Here is a 26,989-nt window from a genome sequence, read left to right as displayed (position 1 = left end):
TGTTGCCAGCAGCCTCATTCCAAGTTGATTAGTGAGCTTCGGCCCCCATTGGGAAAAAAGTGATCGGCGCCCCTGACCCTCCTTAGCATTGAAACCCGTCTACCTGATTAAATTAAAAAGTCGCTCGATGACTTGGGCCTAAGGTCGTATTATTATTAGCTGATTATTATTTTACATAAATTACTTGTATAATGCAGATTAACAATCTCTTTCTTCTTTAGCGGCGACTCTAAAATGAAGCAATAAACCAGAGATTTTTCTGTGTAAATTAACACTGTAATTCTTTTCACAAGCTTGAGTGAACTGTACGTCAATTGTGATGTCTTTGTTAAAAAAAAAATGTTTGCCTAACAAGGGACAATATTATTTTCGAGGTTACGGATTTTCCTCAAAAGTTTCAATTGTAATTGAGGAATTTGAAGAGAAAGGTCAGTTAGGTAACCCAAAATTTTATTTCAAGGGAAATGCAACTTTTGGTTTCATAATTTTGAAATTCTGCATTTTTGCGCTTCAGTTTGAGCAAAGACAATATAGACCTCGTACCCTAGATTCGAAATAACTGCCTCGCGCGTAGTCAATTTACCCACTTCCTGCCGTGACTCCGAAAACATTAGCTCCATAGTTACCATGGTAACTGAGTCTGATTTTTCGGAGGTCACGTGCCGGAAAACGGTAAACGCTTCGTTACAAAACCGTCAATCAGAATGCTCTTACAATTCGAATCTAGGGTTCGGAGTTCTATGTAAACAAGAATTTAGTTAGATTGAACACGAGAATTCTTAAAGATTAAATAACATACATATGATTTCTCTAGCCCCCAAAAGTTTCCAAAATTATATTATTTGATATAATTTATTGTATTTTTGTAAAAATAAAGATTTTTTTAAGTTAAATTGATTCATGTTTCACTTCAGTTTAACATTGAAGATGATTTTAGAACTAATGTAAAATTAACAAAAATTAGGGTAAGATTGATATTTATGTTACTTTTTCTAAAATTCAATTGTTAAAACCAATGTGAAAACTACCCAAATTAATTCTAAACTTAAATTTTTGGGGTAATACTCAATTTTAGAACTGCCCAAATACTTCAAAGCCCACTAAAATATGTCCCCAAACGGTTCCAATATTGACCGTTCCCTCCTGAAGCGTTTGGTATTTTCGCCGCTGCTTAGTGGTTTGCCTGTCGTGTGCAAGTGCACTGATCCTTAAAATTGATGTGCTAGGGACGATGCACTGTTCTATGACCATGACGAAAGACTGCCTTGAATAAATGCCGCCATAAATGTCTTTGTTTTCTGCTCATAATTTTTTCGCTCATTCAGTATTGAAAGAGAGTCGATGTAAACAAACCGTAACGTCACGTTTTCGAGAAAAATAATAATAAATCAGCTTTAAAATCGTAACTGCATAGTAATTTTGATCTATTTATTTAGGGTAAATCAACCGAAAACTTAGTTGATTTAGGCTTTAAAATGGATTCCCTTAACAAAGTGTGCTAGCGTTCCTAGTTAACCCTAGGCTCCGCCATTTTGTTTGGTTACACGAGGCTACGAGCCCATTATACGCAGTATTTTTAACAACCTTGACAGGAGCCAACTTTGACACTCGCGCAAAGCCGCCAGCCCATTCGCTGTAATTCCATGAACAAGGATTTTCCCGCTATAAACCATGCTATAAACTATCGGCTTTCAGCGCCACGCTCGTTTTTATATTGGCTTCGATGCAAAAATTATTATAAATTAATTTTCCGCTAGGGGCGCTCAAACCAGAGAGATATTTTGGTTCGTACTTCGTAGGTTAACAAACTTCAACGAATGGGTTGGCCGCTATAATTGTGCGATTGTCAAAGCTGGCCGTGGCATGAGAAAATCAACGCTGCCAGATTTTAGGATAAATAAGGAGAAAGGTGTTAACAATGGCCGATTCAATTCATTTACCCGTACCGGTAATAGAATAATATGACCATGGATGTTCTTTCAACGAATTTCACATTACTGCCACCAGGTGTAACATAAGCTAGGTTTTAATGGCGCTAGTTACTTTAAATCATAGCGTATGTTAGCAGACGACTTTGCTGGTTGTATTTCCTTAATTACCAAAAGAAAATGTCTTAATTGAACGATGTGTTTCTTTATATTTTGTAATAATCTGTTTTGGTAAAATATATGCTTGGCAAAGATATGATACATCTTTGCAAATATGTATAATTTCCCTCAAAATTGTTCCTCATATTCAATAATTGTATATATAGAGCACAATGATTTAGAAACAAAATGGGGTAGATGCTTGAGCGTGTTACAGATTGTTCATTTCATCTTCCCCGAAAGCAACTGACCAGTTTGAAAGAGATGATTTCGTTTGATTAATTGTTCTTTTTCGAGTAATTGTTCCGTTGAGTGTAGGTTTTCAGATCGTAATCGAGACTGAAGAAGAATGGAAAACTAAATGTTCTAATGCCTACACTTGAAACAATAAACTCGGTCATGCTTGTTGTCTCAAATTATGAAAATGAGATGACCCTAGCTAGTTAAGGTTGTTTTCAGCCTTTAAATGTTTTGAAACATTTTTATTGTTGAATTTTTTGTTACATAATAGGCATTTATAAGTAGGTTTATTGTTATATTATATTAAAAATCTTATGTGTTTGGTTTAAAATATAAAAACTCTAAAATAATATGATTAATTTATCAATTTAAAGGGAATAGAACCTCCAACGCGTTCTTTATGGAAGACCCTATCAATTTCCTTTATTCCCTTCACAATCAGCGATTATCAGCGCCGCAGGTGTGAAAAGCCATGGGAGGCAGCGGACAATATTCGAACCCTCGGAGGGCGACAGAAATACCAGAGGTTATATTCCCTTTAAGTTAATAAAATATTTAAATATAACAGTTAGGGTTAATTCCATTTTTAGTGGTTTTATTTCTAGTAAAATGGTTTTTAATATTTATCATAATACTTTAATTTATTACAATTAAAATCATATCATTTTCCCCCTGTTATTAAGTGCGCAGCGCTCAAAGAAAAGGCCATTTCTAAGCACTTTAGAAGAGACACTAGGAAACATTTAGGTAAAGTTTGCTCAAACGATGGTAAAAACATTAGGTTTGCGCAGCATTTAGCGCCACATGTGTCAAAAATAAAAACGACGTAGTTCCGATTTTCGATACAGATGGTGCCAGGATCTCCACAAACAAGAGTTTTGGTGTTGTCCTCAACTTCAAACTTTTGGCACAGATGGCACCAGAGTCTCCATGGATAACTCATTATTTGTATTTTTCTCAATTTCTCCTCGCTGGTAAGGGACTTTCTGGTGTGGTGTAATATAATAAAAGTGGATTAAATTTTATGTATGCCTACATGAAACAAAAATTTTACCAAAATTTACTAAGACCTTGAAAATTTAATTTGTTTTTCTTAAATCCCCCCCCCCCCCCCCGCTGAAATGGAATATTTTATTATTCTTATAATATTCAATACCCATATGGGACAATTTCAACCCCCCGCCCTCAAAAGAATTTCAATTAGGACTCATCACACTTTTATAAATATTATAATCTCAGTTGGGATTTTCCTGTAGACAGCTATTTTTAGCAACCATATAGGGGTATTTATTTATTACGTGCTCCATTAAAAATTTAGATTATTTGTGTATCTCTAATGCAACTTCGTAAAATATTTCTGTTCTGAGTGTTTTACTATTAATAGAATATTTTGCATACTAATATATTTTAGAACGGAATTATAGACTTGTGATAAAACAATTCGAAATCTACTTAATAAAATAAAATCTTATGAACTTTTATGTTTATGGTGGCCACCAGGTTTAACAGAAGCTACAGCTGATTGGCGCTGCTTACGTTAAAAACAAGTCGTAGCGTTTGTTAGCAGATGATTATTCGATTTAGTTCATACTACCTTTAAAGGGCCACAGAATCGATTGAATTTTGAGGGTGGAGTTACATAATCACGTGTTTTAGAAAGTGGGAAGGTATGCCGGAGTCGCATAGCGGAAGAGGAGGGACTACCTGAAATTCGGCCAGAATTTTTAAAGCATATCTACGGCCCTTTAATTAAAACCAGTTGTCACGAAGAGGTTATATCAATTTCATTGGTGGAAACGGGCATTCAAACCGACTTAAACAAAGTTTCAACTTTCAAGCTCCAGTGTAAATGCATAACTTGCCAGCTAGGAGCAACAAACACAGCACCCCACACAAGGAGAACGCAACCCGTCAAAAGTCGTGCATTTTCTTGCGTACATTTTTCATTGGTTAGACGCTTTAGCGCCTGCTGCCGTCGGAAGGGGAAAATTCCGAAATTGTCTTCCGCCCTTTCCGTAAAACGTTCAGCGTAAAGGCTCGTCCAATGAAATTTGTACACAACACTGGGCTAGCGTGTTAAAAGGCCAGTTGCGTTTTCCTTGGGTTTGTTGCTCCTAGTTGCCAGCATGGAAAGTTCACAATAAGTGATAAAGGTTTTTGAGTCCCAAAATTGAAAAAACCAGAAATATAAAATATATTTATTACGAGTGCTGAAGTTATTCGTTTTAAACATGCCACAACAGGCTTTCGTTGTATTTTCGTAGGATATTTCTGAATAAAAATGGTGCAGGGCGAAATATCATAAAGTGATTTTCTAAAACTATTTCATCAGAAAAATATAGTTTTTAAAAATAATTGAATATTCATGATTTAAATTTTTACATATTTTTGGTGGAATAATACATTACCGTGGTTTGTCGGGGAAATATATCCTAGTGAAATGTGCTTAGATCCTGATAAAGTTCATGTTTTAGACTTATCTCGTAAAAGTTATTTTATATAATTAAATAAAGTTTTGGAATCACGACGGGTACTTTATGGTATTTTAAAAACATTTATTTTTATTATTAAAAGTTTTCGCTAACTTTTGGGTACGAGACCCTTTGTCAAGTGTACGTTCTGACAAAACGATAAAATTTTCTTAGGCTATTTTACCATTTTTTGGGTGATTTAACACTAATAATACTCAGAATTGAAATCTACACAATTCAAAGTTTTAATCGCTTACTGTTTAAAAAAAATGTTTACTAAATCAAAGCTTTAAAATTAAAAAAAAAACATATTTTCAAAATTTCAAAACATAAAAATGAAAATGTTGTTTTAAGGAAGGAATAAAGATTTTTAATTTTTTTGTTTTGTCCACAATTGGGAGACTTTTTTCGGTTTCCTGATCTAGCGAAATAAAAAAACGAAAGTTAGATGTTGATATTTGGATGAGATTAGAATAAGGGTTTGTTACACTTTATTTTTAGTATTTATTTTTCCCTCGACGTCGCTCTATGGAGCGTGCAATCGCCATTTTGGCGATAAAAATGGTGGTAGGAGAGGAATTTTAATTTCTCCAGGATTTTATTGCCTGATTATTTTGACCTAGCTTTCCAGATCAGTACTGACAAGAAATTCGGAGTAAAGGCTCGGATATTGTACTTTTAGACAGTGAAATATTCTCTGCCGATGTAAAAAGTTTGTAACCTCAGAAACGTTTGTTCTGATAAAATTCTAGTTAAAGATTATAGAAATTTGAGGGCCAAGGCTTAAACAGGATTTTTTAAACTTAAATAAGTATATAAGATAAAGATATGGAAATAACCTAATTAAAAATTAAAATTTTTAGATAATTACGGAATTCTTTAGAATCCCACTACTAGGTTTGAATTTTATTAGTTACTCTAAAATTGACCTAGATAAATCCCAGAATATAATTGGCTGGATCTCCTATGACAAAATACGGAAAAGGAAAAGTTACGGAAATTTCACCCAGATTTTTCTAACGTTGTTATGCCCCTTTAACTTAACCTTTCACATACTTGAAAAAACACATAATTATCTAAAATTAAAGGATTTTGCTTACCTCTACAATAACCTTTATTTCGATTTCGCTAAATAATCGAGTTACGTTATTTTTGATCTGAGATAGTGAATTTTGTTATGCATGATTGATTGAGCGCTTTAGCCTTATTAATATTAATTAACGGTCATTGGCTATAATTATTTCTTTTTGTTTGTTAATTCATGTCTGAAACCAACCTCAAACTGCGGTTTGCAAATTCACATTTCCTTCTATTCGATATTGAATTATAATTCGTTGAATTTTAATTGTAATGAGTGTCAATTTAAATTATCGTTATTTTAAAACTACTAGTGTTTATTTTGTCCTGGTTTTGTAGGAATCACGCAAATATTGGAAGACGTATGACAAAAATGTACTTGCTTTATGAGCCAAATCGAGTATGGTAAAATCTTAAAGGGAGTGTAAAATTCCATATTTATGGTGGATCACCCAATTTAGAATTTATGTCAACAGGGTTAACGCACGTTTTGTATTTTTCGATATAGAATATATTTAGTTTAAGAAAGTAATATGAGAAGGTCGGTCATGGCTTTAGGTATAAGTAACATAACCACAATAAGTACGACAATTTGCAAAAATTATCACCGAATTTATTTTTAAGATTTTTGTGTAGTTAAGCTTAGTTCAAATATGACCAAGATTAAATATATTACTTCCAAGGAGGATAATATTATTTTACTCAGTCCGGTAGCGAGTCCAAATTGGAGCTGGGTGTGATTGTTCGTGTCGAAATTTAAAAGTTCGATAAGAAAAACTGGTATTGTTATTAGGTTACTTATGCTTTATGTCTAAGCGCTGTGGAGGAATAGAGGCCCTTAACGGGTCAGAGTGTGCAATAACTGGTGGCTTTACCGTGGGGGTGGGGTCCGGCTCTTGTAACCCCTAAGGGCAGTGGCGTACTGGGAGATGTTAGCTCTGGTCTAATAGTCCTATCTCCACCTCCGACTTCGGTCAGGTAGGGGCTGGAAACTGAGTTTCGGCTCAGGCTAACGGAGAGGGTCCATGCAAACTGGCCACCTTGGCGGATTGGGTAGCCTGCAGTGGGGCGGCGGGCCTCCGTATGAGGGCACGGCGGTCCTGTTTCCCGGCCTTTTGGACTCCCACCGGGATCTCCGGTGCCAGCTGTGCGGGGTTACTTGGATTGCTGTGTGCTCGTCGTTCCCCTTTAGGAGCTCTCTCCAAAGGGTTTGACTCTTTACTTACGTAGGTAGGGTGTCGGCTGGAGTTCCTACAGCATCCACTCTTAATCCCACTGCTGTGTGTGAAGTGGGAAATGGTCCACCCATTGCTGCACCTTCTGCTGGGTTGAGTGGCTCGCTTCAAAGGTGCGACCATCAGTAGTAGGGTGCTAATACCCATGCTGGATTTGGCACCTGTCCGGGCTTGGGGGACGCTGGAGTAGGGCACTATGATGATAGACCTCCGGTGGTATGGTCTCTGTTACTATAGGTACACCAGGCTATAAATTCTGACACACTGTGGAGAAATAGATAATTATGACGTCACGTGAAAGCTACCAATAACAACTAGTAAATTCGAAATCTTTGTTATGTGTTTGCAGGCCCGAAAAGAGAGGGGGAATCCGGTTCAAATTACCGGGGCCCGGGTAGCCCACGGGCCCTGGTTTAAACAAATGACTTATACTTTTCCTGGGTTTCTCTCCAAAACCGTATGGCTATCTCCAGTAGTAACAGCTCTTGGGCCCCGGAACTTATAGTTTCCCGGGGCCCGGGCCCGCTCTCGGTGTCCCTGTGTGTTTTGTTCTGACGCGATAACTAACACTGCACATTTTAGCAAACTCATCAATTAATATATATTTGTTGCCAGTATATTTATTGTAATTCTGTAACATACATTTTGAAAAACGTAAATAAAACATTTTTATGTGGATTAGTGCCTATATCTACAAAATAGATAATTTCGTAAAAAAATATATTTTTTTTTTAATTTATTAATAAGGTTCTTCATCGTTTAGCTAAGAAGAACTGTTAAACATATCACATATCGACTGTCACAATTGCATGGATAGCAACATATATTTGCGTTTGAAATACTATCAAGAGGATAAATTTGCATTAAATTTAGTCAAAAAATAATTTAAAAATAATAATACCCATTGTAGGCTATAAATAACGAAAAATACGCGCATATTTAACAAAACATGTCAATTTACGTACAGATTTAAAAACAAATATGTATACATATTCCTGTTCGTTGGTGAAAACATCAAAGGATTAGATTTTTATCCTTGATGATTTGTAGAATCCTATATTATAGGTATTAGTCCATAAAAAACCCAAATCCGAGAAAAATATGCAGCTATATACGAATAATTTTGGAGAACTCTATTAAAATTGTTCAAACACCAAGTACTTCCTACCTGACTGCAGTCTATTTGGGCTAAAAAGAACAAGCATTTCGTTTAATTATTAATAAAATAATAATCGTACGCAAAGTACTCAAAAGAAAAACATGAAGGAAATTCAGATTTTCCTTTCGGAAGCGTTTCGGAACGTTGATGACCGTTGATCGCGAACGGGTGATTTCATACCCAACGGCGAGTCGGCGACTAGTTATCCTGACCACCGGCAATCGTTAAAAGTATAGCGACATGGACATCCTTACTATGGCCACGTTAAGACGACTATTTCGTGTATAATTGCCAATGAAAGTAAGATTATTTCTTGGAAAAAGAAGGGGGAAAGTCAACATGGAAATGAAAACCGCGAAGGCGTATCGAAATCTTCCCGTTTTCCTACTTGGCGCCGTGCAAGACGAGAGTCTCCCGCTGGCTTGACACCCTGGATGTTCGCGCGAGGTTCGGTCTGCTTGTACATTGTGGAAGCTATCGCTATCCCGTAGCAGAATCGACTGTTGCACGGAACACCTTCCAAGATGAAACCGTAGAAGACACGCACCCTTATTTAGAGGTTCACCTATTTCCTCTATCAGAGTTTAAACGCGAGGGTGTTTTTGGCTGGTTTCCCCTTTATTTATTTTAAGTTGGAAAAGCACCCCCACCTGACGCTGTTTTCTTCCAACGGGGAATCTTCCCTCCCCTTTTCATTTGGCCCCTCCTTTTGCTTATTCTGGTCGCGATATTAAAATGGGCATCGAAGAATTAACGGGAAATGGTATAAAAGGATTGGTAACGGTCCCGAGCATTCGCAGTGCGTTTCCGAATTGACTCGAAGTGACACGAACCTGCGTTGGTTCGATATCAACATGAAACTGGTAAGTCCTCGCTTTACAGTCTTTAACCAGTATTTCCTATTCAGCAACCCGCGGAACTTAAAGGATTACTTTGTGTTTGTGCATATACCATGGATACTAATCAGCGCACGACTATTGTGTTTATTGCTACTACAAAAATAACTGATTGAGTAGTACAGATTCGGTTTGGTTCAACGGTCTGGATTCATTATAGTTTTAAATTTTAATTATTTATCCAATTTGAATTTAAAAGAATTAGTTGTTGTTCATAAGGCACATTCAAACGTTGATGAGAAATCAAATACTTTCTGTAATTAAACAAAGTCTTCGGCAATATTTGATTCTGTTCCAAAAACTTAATTTTTATTAATCAAGATTAAGTTTTATAAAAATATATTGGATAATTTCATCGAGTATGATCAACAGAATAATAAATTTAATTTTCAAATAATAGTTTTTATTTCTGTGGTAGCAATAACAAAGAAAACCACTCTAAAATGAGAAGTGTTTCGTTTTAAAGAAACATTCGGAATTCTTGCGTTAAAAATGGTTACCGATTTAATTTCAGCTAGCACCATGCGTGCTTCTTCTACTGTCTCTGGCGTTCCCGATTGAAGGAACGTTCAAATCCAGTGACCATACCTTCGGAACAGCGCACGATGTCCACGAGACCAAACTGGGTGTTGGTACGGGCGACAACGACGCTGTGATCTATTCTTACTTCGAACAGGGTCATAAGAGCGTGGATGGACTCGGCGGAGGTCACGGCGCTGACATCTCGGAGTACCACGTTCCCGCTAAAGCCGCCACGGGCGAAGGACATCGTCCATCAGCCGTGGCTCCTTACCCCGACAGCGCCATGGAGGACGGATCCTACGGTAGCAGCGCCAATCGTCATAATGGGCATTTTGGGTACAAAGACCACAAAAGCAACGCCGTAGATAACTACCCCCAAGCCCACGACATACCTGGCGGCGAATATCACGGATCAAGTCCGAGCAGTTACGACAGCTCCAAACATTACGGACAACATTCTTTTGCAGACCCCCATCATGGTAGTTCCGGATCAGATGGTTTTCGATCTTCTCATGGGTCTTCCAGTGGGTCTGATGGTTATAGCTCTCATCATGGTAATTCCGGTGGTGGATCGGGTGGTTATGACTCTCATCACGGGCCTTCTAGTAGTGGATCTGATGGTTATGGCTCCCATCATGGCTCTTCCGGTAGTGGATCGGGTGGCTATCACGGGTCTTCCGGTGGTGGATCTGATGGTTATAATTCGCATGGCTTCGATGAATCATCTGGGTTTGACCAGTCGTCCAAGGATTTAGGTGGTATTAAAAGTCCTTACGGACCTGGTGGTCCTGAGGAGTATAATTTTGGTCCTGGAGGGGGCTTCAGAGGGCCTAGTAAGGAAAAACCCGAGAAAAACGAACATAAACCTCGCGAAAAACCTCGCCAACACTCAACTTCTCATCATAGACCCAGTCATCACGAAGAACCGCCGAGACAACATCACGCTCCATTAAGACATGTTCAAGTAACCCCGTCATCTAATCCGTACCATGGTTCTGTTGGACCCGCTAGACCAGTCCAATATTCTAACGTAATTGGAAATCACGGTAGCCCTCACAGAGCCCCCAATGCCAGAGCCCCGGCACCTGCACCGGCTCCTCACGGTGGACCACACGATATCAGTTCTCATCATAATCCGTTTCTAAATGGACCTCATGGATTAGATTTTATACCTACCCATAATCATGGACCTACAGCGCACACTCCAGTTCATCATCCAACTCATCACCAGCACTCCCATACACATCACCAGCACCAACATTCTCAACCTCATCCTCAACCACAGCACCATCACCAATCGCATCAACCACACCCTGGACATCACCCCGCTCAACTTAACCACATTCATCCAGCACCTCAACCTCTTCGTCCACCAGCGCATCACAGACCATCTCCACCACCTCCTCCACACCATCTCCCCCACCAACACCATTTTGGACCCTTTTCTCAGCCTTCAATACAAAGTCACAGAACACTTCCAGGCCACCAACAATTACATGGTCCTGATCCCAACCACCATCAAGGACCAGTTAAAGCTCCATCTTCGCAAAACCCGCAAGTTTTCCAGCAACCACCCCAACAAATTCAAATTGTTCAACAGCAACCGCAACAAATTTTACAGCAAACCCCACCACAACAACAAAGGATTTTACAACAGCCTCTACCACAACAACACGGAATTGTCCAACAACCTCCCCCACAACAACAAAGGATTCTACAACAGTCTCATCCACAACAACAAAGGATTTTGCAACAACCTCCACCTCAACATCAAGTTAGAATCTTGCCTGAACAGCCTCAACAACAGCAACATTTAGTTCCTGTAGGGCCTCAGCAGCAACTAGTTGTTGTACCTCAACAACACGGGCAAGTTGTACAACAACAACAACCCCCTAGGGTTCTTTCGCAACCACCACTTCAAGTACCGTTATTACCACTTCCTCCATTGCATCCTCATATCGTTCAACAACAGCAACAGCTCAGGTTGCAACAACAAACCCAGCAAGTTCCATTGCAACAACGAGTCCAACAACACGTTCAATTGCAGCCACAACAGCGTCAAGCTCAATTGCAATTGCAACAGCATCAAGCTCAATTGCAACCGCAACAGCATCAAGCTCAATTGCAACCGCAACAGCATCAAGCTCAATTGCAATTGCAACAGCATGAAGCTCAATTACAACAAAACCAACAGCATCAAGCTCATTTACAACAAAACCAACAGCAATTACATTTACATCAACAACAACTAACGCAACAGCAACACCAGCAGTTAATACAACAACAACATGGCTAAATTGGCAACATCCGGTTACTACCATGACAAAAACATTATATGTAAAAAAGTATTTAAAATATTTACTATAGAATATAGCGGTTTTAATTGACATTTTATCGCCAGGTACGCGTAGAGTGAATGATACTGTGATTTTTATCATAAAGGCCGCGGGAAAGAAGAGTCCAAATTAAGGGTCATAAACAAGCCAGCAATTTCTTTAACATCGAGGCCAATAAACTAAATATTTCCTTTTGTACGAACTGTATAAATATGTAAATAAAATTTATTATTTTAAACATATACTATGACCGATAAATTTCAAGTTATTCGTAAAAGTCCTATAATTTATATTTTTAGCAACGTTTTCGTACCCTACCGTTATACATTTAAAACGCTAAATTTGATACGGCTTGTATCTTTCGTTGATTTTTCGATATGTTCTGCATCAGTGGGGGGAAATTTCGTTTTTAAATATAGCCGAAACTGAAATCTTGGCTTTTTTTATTCCAATTTATATATGGGGAAATAATAAGTAATTCTAGCTTCCTGGCGCTCGCCACCAGCCCTCTTGGATATCTCGAAACCACTCCCTCCTAATAGGTACGACGGAAAGTAATGGAAACTTAGAAATCGGAGCGCGAGAATGTTTTTAGAAAAAGTAAAGAGACAATAGTGAAAGGCTCGATATTGGCTACTCGGAGGAAAAACTAGGTCTCCCGCCTTTATTTTGGCGGTGAAACAAAAAAAATACCTCGGCAATTACTCCGTGAATGAAGACTTTGTGTCGAGGGCCGACCGTCCAGATGCGGAGATCACTCCCAAACTAGCCACTGCTCTGTCTGAGTTGGAGGTGCCGCCGTACATAAAGGAAGCTCTCTTCCAACTAATCAGTTCATTCACAAAGTTCTCTTTTGCTCAATGACAATGGCTCACTGGAACGTCTTCCTTCTGGTGAGTGCCGGATCGTTTTATTGATGCCTTTTTCCATTTTCTTTTTAAGGCAGATATCAAATCCATCTTTATTTAATCTGCTCTATTATATTGTCTGGCCTTAGCTTCAAATAATATTTATTTTTAAAATAACCTCTAATATTTGAACAAATTTATAACTTTTATACTCATTGCTGAATTCAAATAGTTTATTTTTGGAAGATAATTTATTTCGTATTTTATTTTCAAACTATAATTTATTATTTCTTGATTTTTTTATTTTAAAGTTTTTTATATTCTGTTTACGTAAACTTATAAATTTGGAAATTAAGACGAAATTTTCTTAGGTTAGATTATTTCCTAAAAAAATATTTGATATTTTTATTTTGTGATACTTTTTATAAATTTTTCCTTTGGCAATTTTTGCAAATATTGAAACTATACCTTCATATATGAGTTGCTTAAACTTAACCTTTGTAGAAAAACTTATCTTATCAAAGTATTACATTTTATTACTTTAGAAATATTACAAAAACATAAATAATATATATATATATATATTATAATTATTAAATTCTTTATAAAATATGGTTACTTGAACCAAAAATATTTAAAAAAAAATTATATACCATATATATAAAAATATTTTTGGTTCAAGTAACCATATTTTATAAAGAATTTAATAGTTATAATATTTCATTATACCTTTATGATAAACGTTAGCTTTAATTTTAATTTATATCTATCCCAATTTATTTTTTTATTTTTAATGTAATATAATAAAATATTTAGGACTTGTTGATAAAATATGTTAATATATTAAATATGTTAAAGGAATTAATTTACAGGAAAATGAGAAAGTATTTCCCGTATAACTTTATTCTAAGAATTAAAATTTTAATAATAAACAAATAAATAAATTTGGGTGGCCTTATTATTCAAATAAAACTTTTGAAAAATAAGCGATAAGCAATTACCGATAAAAAGTTACATTTCTAACCCTGAAATAAAATAAACTAAAGGAAATCGACCATTTATAAGAATCATTAATAGGGTAATCTCGGGGGGAAATAATAAACCACTTGAGGAAAAATCGGGGAAAGTTAAAATCGAGAAACGCAGTTGGAAAGTTGAAAGTAGAGTCTATAAAACAGTACGAGGAACTCTGTTTATATTTTTGAATCGTGTCACACAATATTCAAATTGATTAAACGTTAAAAAATTCCGGTTCCTCATATTTAATAACTTAAAGAGCCCCTGGAAATAAATGAATACTATAAAGAGTCAAAAATACCCCGTGGATAGGCACCCTAATTCGCCTTTTAACGACTTTCCCAGGCTCATAAATCGAAATAACTCCGCTAATAAATGATTTAATTGATTTTAATTTACAGATTTTGGCCTCGTTCGCCGTCGTCTGCTTAAGTCAGTACCAACACCATCACTATCCTCAAAGATATCCGGTACAAAGCGTCCACGTTCCCAAGAAGCCGCCTCGGAATTACCACGTCGTCATGTACGAAAGAAGAGAGTTCGTGGATCCCATCAACGGTCATCGAGGTCACCACGGAGAAGAGGGCAAACGCTATTACACCTACGGCTACGGCATTGGCTACGGACAACACGCTCCGGGTCAAGAGTACGAAAAAGGTTACGGTTACGTCCGCGCTTACGGCCAGTCCAAATGCAAAGAGCCACCCTGTGACCGGAAGTTGGAATTTGTCGGAAATAAAGAACCATTTGGTTTCAGGGCGTAGATGACTTATGTTACCGCGATAATGCGTTTCTTTGTAACGAAAACTGCCAAATTATCCGATTGATTGTGTGTACATAAATTTAATGTTGCTGTGTTGTGTATTCATCCTTTCGCTGTATAGTAAAATATCTTTTAATTTATAAAAATTTGCGTTACTTTTTCCATTGAGTTGTCCATTAAGGTCATACAGCGGACTTTCATTAAGAGAGCGGGAAGTTACGTAAGTGGGGGAGACAAATTAGTACAGAAACACACGGTATTTTACATATTTTCACTTGATAATTAATTTAACTTTTGTATTTTCAGAGCGGATATAAAGTGGTTTAAAATAATAGTTTGGATATTTTAAATCATACTGCTTCCTTCCCTAGTTAAACTTGGTTAAGGGGGAAGACTACAGTGGTCATTGTCTACTTTCGCGCTATTTCAAGCTGAACTCTTTTAATTTTGTATTTTAACTTTTAAAATGAATATTTCAGTGTAAAACAGCCTCTTTTTTAGTGACTAAAATATTTTTTACAATTTTAAATTTAAAGTAATTAAGTTAATGCGTTTTAATTCGGACCCCCGGAGCTAAACAAGTTGGGCAAGCACCCAAACTACCCTTTAGTTAGAACCTTATACCTCGTTAACTATTAATATTATAATTATTAAAATTATTTTAAGCACTAGAGGAAGGTTCAGCCTAATAAGAAAAATATAATTCAATTATGCAATTGTTAAAACAGAAACGTTCAGCTTGAACGAAAAAGAGGCTTTTACTATATTCTTCCCCCTTAAGAAAAAAATATTTTTTCATGTCTATGTTATTATATTTTAATTTTCCCCGTCCAAAGTTGATCTTTTATTTACCTGCCAAATAAATTAACCTAATGGTTTTGCCATGGAATTTTTTAAATTATGAAGGAAATTAGTAATCAATGTCTTCGGGGGGTGACGCCTTAGGCACTCTAAAGGTTTTATAATTATAAATTATATTTAAACTTACTCATAAACATCAAATAATATTTTACCATTTAGTGAAACTCATAATTCACTAATAATGCGAATAAAATGTTATTGTAGAACTTCTAACAATCTTAAACCAAGTTTTAACATTTTATTCGTATCTTATCTGTAAATTATTACATTTTAAAATACACGAAAATATTTTAAAAGACCGAAAACATTTTGAGAAAAAGCTAAACTTTAAAAGGCTAAAAGAGAACTTAAGTTAAAAGGAACCACGGCTATGGACTGCAATGTAAAGGATGATAAAATTAGCGAAAAAGTAGATTAGTCCATTATGAAAAGGGATAATAAAGCTAAACCCTAAACAAATTTGAAGAAATTTAAAAACTTACTAACAGCTCGTACCGATAGGTCTTCGAGCAAACAAAAAGACGCGAAACTCGGACCAAATAGATCTTCGAGTGTAATCTACTTATTCGCTTATTTCTTCATCCTTTAAAAGATAACTTAATTGGTAACTGGCTACGGTTGGATATTTTTGAACAGTTTCGTATTTCAAGCTCGACTTAATTTCTTACCAAACAAAATTATAATTATAATCCGCAATTAGAGGAAAACACGCTGGGATGCTACTCGATAAAATATATGGTTCAATAAACTTGCCCATTAAGCTGAGTCGTAAAACGAAAAATCATAAACAATAATAGAAAAAAAACAACACAATTTATACATATTTGTTTATATTTAATTCGATAATTAAACCCACATTAAAATTTTAACCCAGCCTTTATTTAAAATTAGTTTTACGTGACGTCATCATCGGTAGTTAGTGGAATCTTAACGTCACCCCCTTTAACTCCATCGCACACCACCTTTGAGCCATGACCGCCATCTTGACCAAATTTATCTACGAAACATTTTTTAAATTTACCGAAATTAAAGACTTTTTATCACATGTAGAAACTTAATTGGGGCGAGCGTTTAACCCAGAACTCTCCGAGCATTATATTGAAAAAAATATTTAAAAACTGAACACTCATAAATAATGCATTTTAATTTAACTTTAATGTCAAGTGATGAAAAATAAAAATATAATAATATAACAATTGGTTTGGAAAAAATTGGGCGTTAAACCCAAAACATAAAACAGAGGAAAGGTTACAAAATCAATTGTGTCAAACTAGTCATAACACAAAAAAAGTTATTTTTTTTAAAATTTAAGATTAGAACTAATTTGTCTGGGTCTAAACATAATCTCTTTGAGAGTCCGTAGCAGCTTTTCTATTGGTGGTTGAGGCTCTTACGTCAACTAAATTCATAGCAAACGACCAATGATATTTGTAAACCATTAACCTATTACTTAACCCAGAATACTAGCTTACGTAAAAATTAAAGAATGTAGGTTCCGTCGAAAATTTATTAAAAAAGTCATTTCTCGATGATATTATAAAAGTATTCAAGATGGATTAGAAATTTCGGATGGGGGACTACAGCCGTTGTGGCGACGCGAGGGGGCTTACGTCAAGGACGTAGTTTCGATTTAGGAAGACCACCTTCTTCCGAAGTGGGAAATCTTATATAAGAGGTACATTTGGCGTGAAGGGCGTTTTCTCAACAGTATCGAATGGAAGAAGAAAAACAGCTTTTATTCTAAATCCGCCTTTTTCTTCTCTCGAAGCGAATTTGGGCTATCGGACCCGAAGCCCCGCGCCACGATTTCCCCCATATAAAGAAAGTGCAGTCCACTCTCGATTTCAGTTATACCAGCGAACACACTTGCCGAAATATCACCCTCAAACGCGACTAAACTTCTGGCCATGTTAGCGGTAAGTCCTTCTTGGGACAATTTCATCTACCAATCTAGATTAAATCTCATCTGGAAACTCGGTGGTTGAGAAGGGTTGCTTTTATGTAGTGGAATATTTAAATTGTTGGTCGCCCGTTGGCTCGGGCCTTTGTGATACAACCGGCGTTGTCATTTCTTAAGCCTTAGCCAAAGATACGTTGTTTTGTCCGGACTTTAAATTGGTTCCGTAAACAATAGAACGAGATTTTGATTTTGATATCTACTGCCATGTTGACTTGAAATATTGTACCGATTCGTGCTAGTTCGAAATATTTACAGACTTTATTTCAAAATCGAAATCTCGCGATTTTTTGATTGTTTATTGGGCACGTAGCTTGCCAATATATCTGTTCCGTGGACTAGAATCTAGCCATTGAAGTTTCCAGATTGACCATCGAACTAAATCTTTAATTTTTATTTGCAGGTAATAATACTAAGTTTGTCCTCCTTGGTTCTGGGAGGAGCGCAGAATGTATTCTATTTCCACCGCCACCCTTCCGTGCGCGCCCCTTTGGCGCCTAGAGCCCCTACCGTTATGGCCCCTAAGGCCCCTACGTTAATTTCCCCGGAAGCTGCCCCGTTAGTTTCCCACCATCAACAAGCGTCAATTCTATCAGCGCCATTGCAGTACCAGTCAACGCCGTTACAATACCAGTCCTTAATGTACCATCCAATGACCTACGGTCCCGCACCAGTTACGTACGCCCACACCCCAGTCAACTACGCGCAGCCTCCCGTTTTAGGACACACTTATTTACCCAGATCTTATCAACACGCCATTACGGCGCGAGTACCAGTTCAGGGTTACCCCTCCGTACCACCGCCTCAAGCCCCTTCGCCGTTTGCCCCAGAATATCAAAGAATGCAGCGAGTTGCCCATCAACAAGCGCCAGTACAAGAAGTACCCCATCAACAAGTACCCGTACAACAACTAGCGCCGCAACAAGTACCCGTACAACAACTAGCGCCTCAACAAGTACCCGTACAACAACTAGCGCCTCAACAAGTACCCGTACAACAACTAGCGCCTCAACAAGTACCCGTACAACAACTAGCGCCTCAACAAGTACCCGTACAACAACTAGCGCCTCAACAAGTACCCGTACAACAACTAGCGCCTCAACAGCCCTCTCATCAGCCCAGAGCCGCTCTGATGCAACAGCCCCCTCAATATCCGGCTCAAGTTGCTCAACCGACGCAAAACGAAGCCTACAGAAGCGCCTACGGTGGGGTCGAAGGTGCCACAAACAGAATGACAGTTCCAAAGGTATAGTTTTCAACTCCTTTTTGTCGATTTTTATTAGTGTTAATGAGTGTTCAATCACAGCAACAGACGAGTCAAAACTACAACCAAGCATCCGGACGAGAAGTCAAGTACACCATCCGCAACCCGCAAGACCCGAGTGGACGCACGCAAGTGGTTGAAATGCAGATTCAAAGCGATCGTCAGATGAGTCCAGCCGAGGCTGAGAAGATGATGAAGAGCGTCATGGGTTCCATGGGCATGAGGAATGTCCGCGAGACGCCAGAGCCAGAGCAGAAAGGAGACGTTAAGGAGAACTTTAACTCCTTTTTGAGGGAAATCGGTTTCGCCGGAGGATACTGAAATGGTTGCCATACATCGTCTAAGATGAACTATTTATTTAGTTGTAAAGTGTCGAAACTTTAAAAGCGTTTGTATATTCCTGGCGTCTGCGTCGAATATTTGTTAGATATTTTCTTATGACGCAGACTCGAAAAAAAGCTCACGTTCGTGTTTCTAGTTGATAACATTTTGGTTATGGAAAAAAAATGATAAAACACACTATTTTTCGAAAAAAAGATTATATTATTTTATATTAGCGTTCTATTTTGTTGTATTTTTGTAAGATGAATGTTTCCAATGGGAAGAAAAATAAAGATTTTTTAAAGTTAAATTTGTACATGATTCACTTCAGTTTAACACTTATTCTGTCGCCTGGCCAAAAGGGTTCTAGGATTGTTGACTCCAGGGGCGTCGCCAGAATTTCCGTTTTGGGGGCGCTTAAGCGCCTGCTCAAGGGCTCCCATACAGGTCGACTTAGCAAACCGATGACTTTTTTTAGAAATAATTTTTATCAAGAAAACTTCGGTCAAATTCAGATAACGTTGGAAAAGTTAAAGCTTCTATGTCCTCTCCTCTTTCACTCTCCCGAAACCAACCACCTAAATTAAAGGTATATAACGAAACGTTTTAAGAAAATAAAACATTTTATTTCCAAAATTGTAATAGGAACCCTTTTATTTCCAAAATTGTAATAGAAACCCTTTTATGAGTTTCATCAAAACAATGAAATCAATTTCGGGAATTTTAGGAGGCGCTTCAGAAAATTTTCAGGTGGCTCAAGCGCTACCTAAAACAGCCTAGCGACGCCACTGTCCTCCTATAATTCTGTGCTGCTTACCTAAAATCGTTCGAAGTTTCGTTCATTTTAACTAGTAATTCCGTATGAAATATTCATACATATAGATTTTCAGGAAAATTATATAATAATAATAAATATAATATAATCGTACCAAGGATGTTGTTCCTATCAAATTTCGTCTAATATAAAAATTTCGGTAAATCAATAACAAAATCATTTTCTAATTCAATGTAACCCAAGTCACCAAGGTTTTCTATGTTCATGGACACCAAAAGTGCCACAACGATATTTAACGACAAATGTGACATAAAAAGTCGTTATTGCTGTCGTAATTTTGTCAAAGAGTATCAAATTATATTTCCCCCTTTTTTGGGGCTTTAATATAAATGCAGTAAAAATGTCAAATTATTTTCAACGTACAAATTAAGTAGAAACATTGATTTCTGTCTGGTTTTAAACACGACAGAAAATATGACCGAACCATGGCGGAAACACGAAAACAGATAGATCAAGTTATAGAAAACGCGCTGGGTTATAAATTATCTTCCGTTTTCGTGGGAGCTTAAGCATTTTTAGTTTAGTCTCATATTTTATTCAATTTTTCGCGAGTCCTGCTGCACAATTATATTTTAAATATTAAATCCGGGGGTTTTTCGCTATCAAAAAACGAAAACACAGATTTGCGCATTAGCAAAGGATGCACTCGGTTTCAAAAGCCTGTAATCGGTGAACAGAATTATAAGCCATTCGGCCAAAGCTTACAAAACATTTTTGATAAATTAAAATATTAAAGTACCGGTTTGGTAGTGTAAGAAATTTTAATACATTTTGTCATTATGAAATTAACGTTATCTTTGACTAAACCTATGTTTAATAAAATAAGTCAACTTAAGATCAAAGTTTAATTGTTTAATCTATTTTTAATAAAATTATTCAACTTAAGGTCAAAGTTTAATTGTTTAATCTATTTTTAATAAAATTATTCAACTTAAGATCAAAGTTTAATTGTTTAATCTATTTTTAATAAAATTATTCAACTTAAGATCAAAGTTTAATTGTTTAATATATTTCAGTTAAAACGAATGGCTAGCTACTCTATTTTATAATCTCAACTAATCTCAAATTGTTAGAGAGAATACCACATATTATCGTATAATGCGGTTTATTACCGAATTTTATTGGGTATTACCAAATTTTATTGTGTATTACCAAAATTTATTTGACATTATTTTTTTTGTGCATTGCCAAATTTTATTGGATATTACCAAATTTTATTGTGTATTACCAAATTTTATTAGGAATTACCAAATTTTATTGGGAATTAACAAAATTTATTGTGCATTACCAGCTAGATATATTCATGGCATTACCAAATTTTATTGTGCATTACCAAATTTTATTGTGCATTACCAAATTTTATTGTGCCTAACCAAATTTTATTGTGGATTACCAAATTTGATTGGATATTACCAAATTTTATTGGGTGTTACCAAATTTTATTGTGCATTACCAAATTTTATTGTGTATAACCAAATTTTATTGTGTATTACCATTTTTTATTGTGCATTACCAAATTTTATTGTGGATTACCCAATTTTATTGTGGAATACCAAATTTGATTGGGTATTACCAAATTTGATGGGGTTTTACCAAATGTTATTGTGTATTACCAAATTTGATGGGGTTTTACCAAATTTTATTGCGTATTACCAAATTTTATTGTGGATTAACAAAATTTATTGTTATTCTCAAAATTTATTTTGTATTTCACGTTTCTTTGAAAAACAAAAATCCAAAATTTTCGAAGATAAATATCATGTTGCTATACACGTTATTTGATATCGTGTATTACCAAATATTATCGTCTGTTATCAAAATACGATTTCTATAAATATTGTTATACCACGAAATAATGTTGAAATATCTCGAAATATCATATTATCGTGAAATATTCACATAATAACTTCCAAAAATGTATTATTTCAAAAGTAATATATGAAATATTATATTATTCTCCGAATCTGGTGTAATCTCTAAATAATACGGTATTACCGCTAAAAACTGTTTTTTCCTGCTGTACACATTCTCATAGAATGGTAATATTTTGGTCTTTAGGTTTTAAAAATCTGTATTTTTAACCTATTACAATAAAGCTAAAACAACATCATGGAATATTCATGTTATAATTATTTATTCTTAAGGTTTTAAAAATCTAAATATTTAGTGTAGCTAAAACAACAACATAGAGTGCTAGAGCTATGGTATCCAACCAGACCCTTATGGATTAGTCATAGCCGATTAGGGTTAGCTATTATTAATCTAGCTCTCTAGCGGGGCGTTCTACGAAAGTGAAGTGGAAACCCAAGACATTCCTCACCCTCAGGTACGCTAAGTTTAATGAGAAATGAAGAAGGCAGGAAGGAGAGCGTAGGCGGCAAAGAGTGCCCATTGTTTTTCCGCTAAGGTGTCACGAGTTTTCGATTTAAATGTTTTCTGACACATTCCTGGGGCGCCGATATCGGAGGCTAATTGACCATTATCGAGAAGAACGGAACCACACACAATACCCACTCTGGAGGATCTCAAAACGAGTCTGACGTGGACAAGAGAATTGGACGCGCGCCCGACACCACTATTGTATTTCGTGAACTAATTTACCCAAAAACCTTATTTTCCACGAAGTTTCTCGCCAGTTTCCGACTCGTCGATTTCAATCGCGCCTCAGCCATTTGCCAAAGAAACACTTTTTCATAGAAGGGTCCATTCAAGACTGCCCCTTCTTGCCCAAATTATATTTTGCTTTTCAAGATATGATGCCTCCAGACTTATCTATTTCGGAATATGAGGGCGAGACAAAACAATTTATTGTTTACGAAAAAAGAATATTTAAAAATAATGAAATAACGCGTAAAATAAACAAAATTTTAAATCTGTCCTGTAAATAAAGTGGGTTGAAATCTCAGTTTATCAAAAAGGGAGTCAAAAGAGTCAAATAACAAATGTTATTTTATGTAAATTTGGGGCTAGTAAGAACTGCGTAATATATCGAGATATAGAAGCTTTATTTATATTTTGTCTACTCACGGAAAATTTTAATTTTATTTCTAACCGAAACTCTGACCATCTAATGTTACCAGAAGTAAATGAACCGAAGTTATCGAAATAGCGCTCAGAATCGGAGGGCGTTTTCCTTATGAAAATGATGGGAAAATCGAGTCAAATAAAAGCTAATTTCCATACCCGTCTTTTGACGCGATAAATTGCATTTGGGAATTGTGGTTAAAGCTATTTGTATGTGTAAAGAAAGGTTTCATAAAACAAAAACGGTTTGACCTAGGAGCGTGCAAAATTTCAAATTCGAGGTCAAAATGTAACTTCATAAGGAAAACGCCTCCAACATGTTGAGTATAGTAGTCTGATAACCTCGGTTCATTTACTTTTGATGTTACGTGATTGTTTGTGGTGTAATTTAATTTCTTTTGCACTTTCAGAGTTTAAATCATCTTTAAATAAAACTCAACGTGGCTTTTGAACGAGTGGTCTGACATAGATCATAGCGCCGATTTGATTTGGGTCGGCGGTGGCGTTTCGCTAAAATCACCCAGCGGAGTACGGCGCGCCGATTTTTCAAAACTTTTCGGCGGCGGCGGCTTGAAGGGGCAAATGTTTCCCCCCCCCCCTTTTGAAAATTTGGAAAAAAATTCCAAAATGTTTATGAAGAAAAAAAAATAAAGTTACGTAAAAAATCTTATAAAAAATACGGCGGCGCTATCAAAATTTATCGGCGACGGCCGTCCGACGCCAGAGAAAATATCGGCGGCGCTAGGCTTTGGTCTGACAGTTGCAAATTTTGCGTACGGGATTTTGAATCTCAAGGTGATTTTAGTAATCAGGAACGGATTTTTAGATTTAAATGCACAATTTTTGTGCTGATTTCTGGTTTTTTAGGGTGTGCTCGATTATTTGGAACTGATTTTCGTCCAGATTTCGGAATTTCCAAGTTGATTTCTTGATTTCTAAAATCATTTTTTTCTAGAGTGTACCGGATTTTTACTAACGTCGGACTTTAGTTAATAGAGACTTGGCACTCCGTAGCTTTGGCCATGGCCGCCATTGTGGTAACATTTTTCTCCCCACGATAAAAACTATTGAAAAAAAACACTGTGACGTAGTACTGCCAAGTCCCTATTATAGAAAATATTATAAATTATTGGAATTTTAATTAGTATTTCAAAAATTCAATTTGACCCCAAATTGATTTAATCCATTTACAGAAAAGAAAACTAACAGTGATATTCCTTAAAATTAAGTTATTATATTTCCCAAAAAAATCAGGAAACTTTTGGCGACAAACCTACATTAATTATTTCAGATTTATATTCTAAGATTACTATTATTCTCATACTTATAGTAGCACGGTGATAAAATCAACTTTCTTTCAAACGAAAAGGAAATAATTCTTTGAAATTGTCCGAATTTTGGAAATTAGGGGCCCACCGCGTAGTTAGATGTTGTTTCCGTTCCTCATGGCCGATTTCGCTCCAATTATGCACTTCTGGACGGACTCCTGCAATTTTAATTGTTGCAGAGGCACCTTTCTAGAGTGACTGTGGTCTCACACTACCTAATTAATCATTTCTTTCGACAGTAAATCATTTTTGTCAAAGCAAGTGGTTTAGATACTAGAGGTGGTCTCTAGCAACCCGATATTGAAGCGAAGGAAGCTAAAACTGTTTTAAAAAACTAGGCATTACAAATGGCATGCCGTATATTGAGTCAAAAAAAAACTCTTATCTTTCTCGTCCTGTTAGGTACAAAGTTCATTATTAATAGCTCTTTCTATAATAATGAACTTTCTATCTATCAGGACGAGAAAGTTTGTAGTTTTTTCTACTTATAACCCCGTTCCAATAGGCAGGCCCCTCTTTCCCATTGGGCACTCTGGGCACGTGCCCAGGGCCCCGCGATCGATAGGGGCCCCCTAGTTCCTGCCAGATCATCAAACGATAACCGTTATTTATTACCGAAAAACATATTTATTTCGAAAAAAACAAACGATAATGACTGACTACAATACCAACTTGCTTATTAGCTTTTTGCATGCGCGAAGCTGCTATACTCTCGCCCGAAAATCAGGCTTTCCGATTTAAGTTTAAGTGATCTTTCAAGGTCATAGGGGCCCCATTATCCTTATGTGCCCAGGGCCCCCAATAGATTAAAGACGGCCCTGCCAATAGGGCAAACTGATTGTTAACTTTATAATCCCAAATCAATACATTCTTGATGTGAAATTTCAAATAAGTTCTTGAGAAAAGTTGTATTTCTTTGGGTGCGTGCATCTTAAAGGTACTTGCTCGATTTGAATAGGTTCGTAAATAAGAAAAGGATTGCGTGGGATCAGTACATAAATCATTTAGAAGCGGAATAAAGCTAGAGGTTGCCTAGGGGTACTTCCGGTTTAATATACAGGGTGTTAACTAAATAATGGACCAGGGCGAATATCTCACAATGTGTTTTAACTACGATTTTGAAATTTTAGGGTGTTATAGAGCGCTCAGGGGGTCAGCTAACTTTGAAAATTTCAATGACCTTGAACCATGTCTTCAAGGTCGTTCAAAAATTAACTTGAGAACAGTAAGAGTTACGAAGTTGGTTAAAACCTCGTCTTCCACTTAACGACCTTCTTGTTTTTGGCCTAACATTTCTCGACTTCCTATTTCGAAAATCAGATAGAGTAAACGCTAGTTAGTCATAAAATGTGACGGGGAACACTTTTCTAATTGGAACCAACTTCGTAACTCTTACGGTTCTCAAGTTAATTTTAGAATGACCTTGAAGACACGGTTCAAGGTCATTTAAATTTTCATAGTCGGTGGACCTTTTGAGCGCTCTATAACACCCTAACATTTCAAAATTGTAGCTAAATCACATTTTGAGATATTCACCCTGGTCCATTTTTTAGTTAACACCCTGAAGCGATGCTTAAATTAGAACATTCCCGGAAGTTAAGAGTACCCGAGAAGATAATTCGGGCAAATAGAATGTTATTATAAAACAAAATTAGCAAAAAGTAGAAACATGAAATGTTCCTTTTATGTTCCTCAGGTGACTCTAGCACGCGCTCTTAGACTTGTCACACAGTGACGTTGGATCATATGTAACGTGAAAACACTAATTATGTCAATTAGGAAATATTAGGAAGGAAATGATTTTCAGAATTATTACGCAATCAAGGCTTAGTTATTACTAGAGAGCCCCCTAGTGTCTAAATATGCCCAAGGCGACGCGTGGGGCGGAGCCAATTTATAGTGACGTAGTGGAAGTAGAGTTGAATATTAATGGCTTAAATCAGGAATCCATACCACTGCTTGGAATGCTTATCCTGGCGTATCGCGTATGGTAAGATCACTCTGACGGCTTTGGCCCCACCTACGAGATAAAAAAATCCCCTTTGCGCGCGCTCCCCTCTCACGTAGCTATTTATTAAGTTAACATAGTGAAGTCAAAAACATCGTTAGCCAGATCGAGACGAAAATCTGCCGCGATAAGCATTCCAAGTAGAGGTATGAATTCCTGCATAAATAGATGAATGATGCTATTCAGTTCGGTTGCGAGTCCCTGTCGAAAAAAGCTTCGCACAGGAAATTAGCATTAAAGCTATAGGAAGTGTAATACTTATTGTTATTATGTAACTTATGGTAAGACTTACGTTAAAACGTTATAGAAAATTTGAGTTTCATCATGGGACGTTGTACTTTGATAGTTCTATTGTGCCCTTCAATAAAACCTCTTCAAGGAAATCGCCAAGAAGTAATGTTTCTCAGAGCCAGGTCTGGACCTGCAAGTTTCTTTTTATATAGTGCGTTTTGAAATAATGGAAACGTTTCACCTGTACGGTATGCAACAAGTGTTTCCTTTTAACCTCCATCATGTAGTATTTTGGACATATTACGTTCTGTTTCCATTTGAAAAGTTTCCATTATTTCAACGAGCACCAAATAAACAGTACCTTGCAGGTCCTGGCTCTCTGATATATTACTTGTTGACGATTTCCTTGAATATGTTTTATTGAAGCGCTTATTATTCTAAAAATTTCATTCAAATCGGAAATTGTTCGCCATGTCAAAAATTTGAGTCGATGATAAGAAATTTTGCTA

The 26,989-nt window shown here is 36.5% G+C and overlaps 2 protein-coding genes across 2 annotated transcripts; both read left to right on the top strand.

Moving 5' to 3' along the window:
• The first annotated feature begins 12,369 nt into the window (after positions 1–12,369).
• On the top strand, positions 12,370–14,764 carry LOC149944227 (uncharacterized). The gene is made up of 2 exons (XM_090175490.1): positions 12,370–12,916; positions 14,290–14,764. The coding sequence occupies exons 1-2, from the start codon at positions 12,884–12,886 to the stop codon at positions 14,650–14,652; spliced, it is 396 nt and encodes a 131-aa protein (XP_090031616.1). The 5' UTR covers positions 12,370–12,883; the 3' UTR covers positions 14,653–14,764.
• A 2,469-nt stretch (positions 14,765–17,233) lies between these two features.
• On the top strand, positions 17,234–19,226 carry LOC149944226 (uncharacterized). Its single transcript, XM_090175485.1, has 3 exons — positions 17,234–17,428; positions 17,873–18,715; positions 18,776–19,226. Exons 1-3 carry the CDS (start codon positions 17,420–17,422, stop codon positions 19,052–19,054), a joined length of 1,131 nt encoding a protein of 376 aa, XP_090031611.1. The 5' UTR covers positions 17,234–17,419; the 3' UTR covers positions 19,055–19,226.
• The last annotated feature ends 7,763 nt before the right edge of the window (positions 19,227–26,989 follow it).

Source organism: Leiobunum rupestre, chromosome 5 (assembly GCF_980474605.1).
Source record: "Leiobunum rupestre chromosome 5, qqLeiRupe1.1.hap1, whole genome shotgun sequence".
Taxonomy (NCBI): Eukaryota; Metazoa; Arthropoda; class Arachnida; order Opiliones; family Sclerosomatidae; genus Leiobunum; species Leiobunum rupestre.
Note: the sequence above shows the minus strand (reverse complement) of the source record. Positions and strands in the feature narration are given on the sequence as shown.